This window comes from Otolemur garnettii, unplaced genomic scaffold (genome assembly GCF_000181295.1).
Source record: "Otolemur garnettii isolate 467f Iridium unplaced genomic scaffold, OtoGar3 scaffold00086, whole genome shotgun sequence".
NCBI classification, from domain to species: domain Eukaryota; kingdom Metazoa; phylum Chordata; class Mammalia; order Primates; family Galagidae; genus Otolemur; species Otolemur garnettii.
The window spans coordinates 4061775-4066451 of record NW_003852481.1 but is presented as its reverse complement, the minus strand read 5'-3'; the positions used below and the strand labels follow the sequence as shown (position 1 = coordinate 4066451).

Sequence of the window (4677 nt, the reverse complement as noted above, 5' to 3'; positions counted from 1 at the left end):
GAGTAAACTGAAAGCTTTTCCACTTAGAAGTGGAGCAAGACAAAGCCGTCCTCTATCGCCATTACTATTCAACCTAGTTCTGGAAGTTCGAGCCAATGCAATCAGGCAAGAGAAGACTACTAAGGGTATCCAAATGGGGGCAAAGGAGGTCAAACTTTCACTCTCTGATACAATCTTATACTGACAGAACCCCAAAGACTCACTTACAAGATTCCTGGAAGTGATCAAGAAATATAGTAATGTCTCAGGGTACAAAATCAATGTCCACAAATCAGTAGCCTTTGTATACACCAATAATAGTCAAGTTAACATGCAAATCAAGGGCACAATACCCTTCACAATAGCTTCAAAAAAAGGGAAAGACCTAGGAATATACCTAATAAAAAAGGTGAAGGAACTTTACAAAGATAATTATTAAATCCTAAGGAAAAAAAAAAAGATAGCAGAAGACATTAATAAATGGAAAAACATATCATGCTCTTTGCTGGAAAGAATCAACATGGTTAAAATGTCCATAGTACTCAAAGCAATCTATAGGTTTAATGAAATCCCCATTAAAATACCAACATCATACTTTGAAGAACTAGAAAAACAAGGCTTTGCTTTGTATAGAACCAGGAACAAAACCATATAGCCAAGGCAATTCTTAGTAATAAGAGCCAGAGGCATTTCTCTACCAGACTTTAGACTATATTACAAGTCCACAGTGATCAAAACAGCATGGTATTGGCACAAATATAGAGGCATAGACATTTGGAACAAAATAGAAAACCTAGAGATGAAACCAGCTTCCTATTGCCATCTGATCAAACAAAAGCATACACTGGAGAAAACAATATCTATTCAATAAAGAGTGCTAGGAGAACTGGATAACCACATGTAAAAGACCAAACTAGAACTGACTCTTTCACTGGTTATAAAAATTGACTCAAGATGGATTTTTAAAAAAAAATTTTTTTTGACATTTTTTTTTTTTTTTTTTTTTTTAGCCAGGGCTGGGAGTCAGCACCCTACTCCTTTGAGCTACAGGTGCCTCCCAAGATGGATTAAAAATTTAAGCCTAAGATATGAAATGATAAAAACCCAAAAATAAAGCAAGAGAAAAACTCTTGATGATGTCTACCTGGGGAAAGATTTTATGAAGTGGACAGCAGTGGCAATAGGAACAACAACAAAAATAAACAAATGGGACTTAATTAAGCTAAAAAGCTTTTACACAGTTAAGGACACAACAATCAAAGCAAATAGACAACCTTCTGAATGGGAAAAGATACTTGCATCTTACAAATCTGACAAAGTGTTGATAACTAGAATCTACACAGAACTCAAATTAATCAACAAAAAAAGAGCAAGCAATACCTTCTATAACTGGGCAAGAGACATGAACACAACCTTCTCTGAAGAAGACAGATGAATGGCCAAGAAACATATGAAAAAAATGCTCATTGTCTTAATCATCAGAGAAATGCAAATCAAAAGCACCCTAAGATATCACCTAACTCCAGTAAGAACAGCTCACATGACAAAGTCCCAAAGTTGCAGATGCTGGCACATATATGGAGACTTTTACACTGCTGGTGTTATTGCAAACTAATACAGCCTCTTTGGAAAGAAGTCTGGGGAATCTTCAAAGAACTCAAAATCAACCTTCCATTTGATCCTGCAATCCCACAACTAGGCATCTACCCAAGAGAAAAAAATAATCATTTTATCATAAGGACATTTGCACTAGATTGTTTATCACAGCTTAATTTAGAATCACTAAGATATAGAAACAACCCAACTGCCCATCAACCCATGAATGGATTAATAAACTGTGGTATATGTATATCATGGAATACTATTCAGTCATAAAAAAGATGGAGACTTTACATCTTTTATACTAACCCAGATGGAGTTGAAACACATTCTTCTTAGTAAAGTATCACAAGAATGGAAAAGCAAGTAAGCAATATACTCAATAATAATATGAAGACAGTAGATGATCTAATACACTGCCCACACAAGAGAAAAACTTGATTTAATTTGAGCTGGGGGGAGGGGGGAGGCAGGAAAGGGGAGGGAGAGGAGGGAGTAGGTTTGGTGTGCTCCCATATAATGGGCATAATGTAAGGGCATAGAGCACACCTCCTGGGTGCAGGATAAAAGCACAACAGGGACTTAACCTAATGCATGCAAACATTGTAATAAAAAAAAAAGCAAATAAGTTAAAAATAAAAAATAAATTTAAAAAAAGTCAAGAGCTACTTTAAAACAACTAATTCAAAGGGAAGAATAAAAAGTTCAGAAAAGGATAGAGATTTTCATCACCTTCAGTGTCTTATTCACCACGTCAACCTTGATCAGAGAGTCCCCCACCAAATGTCGAAAGCCACAGCCATAGAAGAAATTATACTTTTTGCCACTAAATTGGCCATAGTTGATCTGGGGAAATTCAAGGCCTCCTTCCTCCTCTAGGTCCTCGTGATGTAGATTTTCATGAGAGCACCAGATCTAAAAGAGATTCCAACAGGATTTATAATGGTTGCTTAATTCTCATTTGTTTTCTTTTTATGTGGGTCAGTGAGAGAACGAATGCCTTACAGGAGTTTGTAATGAGGCTTGTATACTGAGTATCTATGTCATTTTTTAGTATGTTTCCTCTTTTCATCATACATATGAATGCATAAAAGATTATCAGATTTTATGAGTAAGCTGTCAAATGTCATAGGTGGTAGAAGTACACTTTTTATTCTGCTAAAGCTAAGACATTGCTAGCTGCACAATAAGCTTGTGGAAAGCACATATTATCTAAAAGGTGGGAATTGCCAGTGCCAATCTCAAATGCTTAGGCATCCCATGACCATCAGGAAGTTGTATATCTCTGTTTCAAAACACACAAAGGATACAGAAAAACATAGTGCTCATTCCAACTCAGTGTCTGAAAATCTTGTACAAAACATATTCCCTGATTTTACCCTGCTTGGCTGAATATCATCAAACTTATTAGGCACTAAATATTGTGGAGAATAGCCAACGAATAAAGTAACATCAGTAAAAGTTATACTTCCTAACATTAATCTTAGTCTAATGTCGGCTCATACCATACCTTTCCATCGGCCTGTTTTACAGCACTGGCTGAAGAATAGGACAATGGACTCAGGTTCTCTCCTTCAGGGGCATTCAAACCTACATTCAAGGGCAAAACAAATCTTCGAGGGAATGATCTGGCTGCTGAATTATAGACCTGTTTAGGAGGGAGAAAGAACAGACAAAAATTGTCATTGGTAGGATAACAGCATGTCCCAATAATTGAGACTCAATAAACATTACTGGCATTCCTCAGTAATTACATAAACAATAAATTCCATTCTTTCATTTATTTAACAAATGTTTATTGAGTATCTACTATGTGCCAAGCACTATTTTAGATACTTAGGAAACAGGAGTGAATAAACTAAATTAAACTACAGGCTGAAGTTTATTCAGCGTCATAGAACTTATATTCTAGTGAAGAAATAATGATAATAGACAAATTTAAAAATTATTAAATTTTTGTTATTTAATTAGCTTCCAACAAACATATGATTATATTACAAAATAGAAAGGGACTAGAGAATAACAAGAGGTGCTCCCTTCTTCAGGTTTGGTCAGGGCTAACTTCTGTGCAGAAAAAGATCAACTTAGCAGGGCTGGGCTGTTTTCATGCCTAACCCTTGGCTTGCTCCTGGGAACTGAGTTCTTGGGATGGTCTGTCGGATAAAAATGTCTTGCATGTGTGAAACCTTAAGTCTTACCATAGTAATTTATACAGATAGTTTATGCTAACAACATGATTTATAATGATCTGAAACTGAGGTTAGTTATGTAGGGGCTATAGGCCTACGTGATTCATTCCCAGTAAAAGCCCTGAACAACCAGGCTTGGATAAGCATCTTTGAGAGGCTACATTTCACACAGTGACCATGTGTTCCTGGAACTAAGTATGCCCATTATGATACTACTGGGAGAGGACTCCTAGAAGCATGCACCTGTTTTCCTCCAGTCTTCATCTCATGTGCCTTTTGCATTTGCTGATTTTGCTTTCTGTCCTTTTACTCTCATCAGAGTCATGAATGTATGTTGAATCTTGTGAGTCTTCCTTTCACATCATCAAATCTAGTAGTAGTCCTGGGAGCTCCCAACAAAACCTCTGTGAACATGCTATTTACGCAGGAGATCTATATAAAATAAGTGCAATTTTCCTAACAGTATGTGCTTAAAGCACATTTTCCCCTCTTGAAATACTGTAGGATTGAGAACAAATCTCACCATTTCCTCCCATATACTATGTACCTAGTCAATACAATCTCCATCTTCTATAGAAATATTTTTACTGAGTAAAGATTTAGTGATACTCATAAGTTTCATAAAGAATTGTCTTTTCTAAAATTACATTTAATTATTTTTAAACTTCTTTTCGTTTCTTTTGCAAAACCATAGCTAAACAAACAAACAAAAAAACTACAGATAATGATGGGATTAGGTAATGGGGGTCAACCATCCCATTGAGAACAGCTAGAAAAGTTGGAAAAAAATGTTTAAGACAGCTGCTTGAAGCCATTGATGAGCTAAAAAGCCAGTGAGGAACAATGGGTCCCGGTTTGGGAACAAAAGAAACCCTCAGAGATGGACTAGATACCGGGACAACTTTTCCCC

General features: G+C 36.2%; 1 protein-coding gene across 1 annotated transcript; it reads right to left on the bottom strand.

Annotated features, from left to right (window-relative positions):
* Positions 1-2248: 2248 nt before the first annotated feature.
* LOC105887434 (beta,beta-carotene 9',10'-oxygenase-like) lies at positions 2249-4259 on the bottom strand. Its single transcript, XM_012808144.2, has 3 exons — positions 4011-4259; positions 3089-3226; positions 2249-2493 (listed from the first exon to the last, which is right to left on the bottom strand). The coding sequence occupies exons 1-3, from the start codon at positions 4047-4049 to the stop codon at positions 2284-2286; spliced, it is 387 nt and encodes a 128-aa protein (XP_012663598.1). The 5' UTR covers positions 4050-4259; the 3' UTR covers positions 2249-2283.
* Between the last annotated feature and the right edge of the window lie 418 nt (positions 4260-4677).

Bases quoted from the DNA above. Each gene is read 5' to 3' on its own strand.
- LOC105887434 (XM_012808144.2), bottom strand. From the start codon at position 4,049: ATGCAAAAGGCACATGAGATGAAGACTGGAGGAAAACAG. The intron at 3,227-4,010 runs GTGCATGCTTCT...CCTCCTAAACAG, and splicing joins TGAAGACTGGAGGAAAACAG to GTCTATAATTCAGCAGCCAG. The intron at 2,494-3,088 runs GTATGGTATGAG...AATCTCTTTTAG, and splicing joins TAAAACAGGCCGATGGAAAG to ATCTGGTGCTCTCATGAAAA.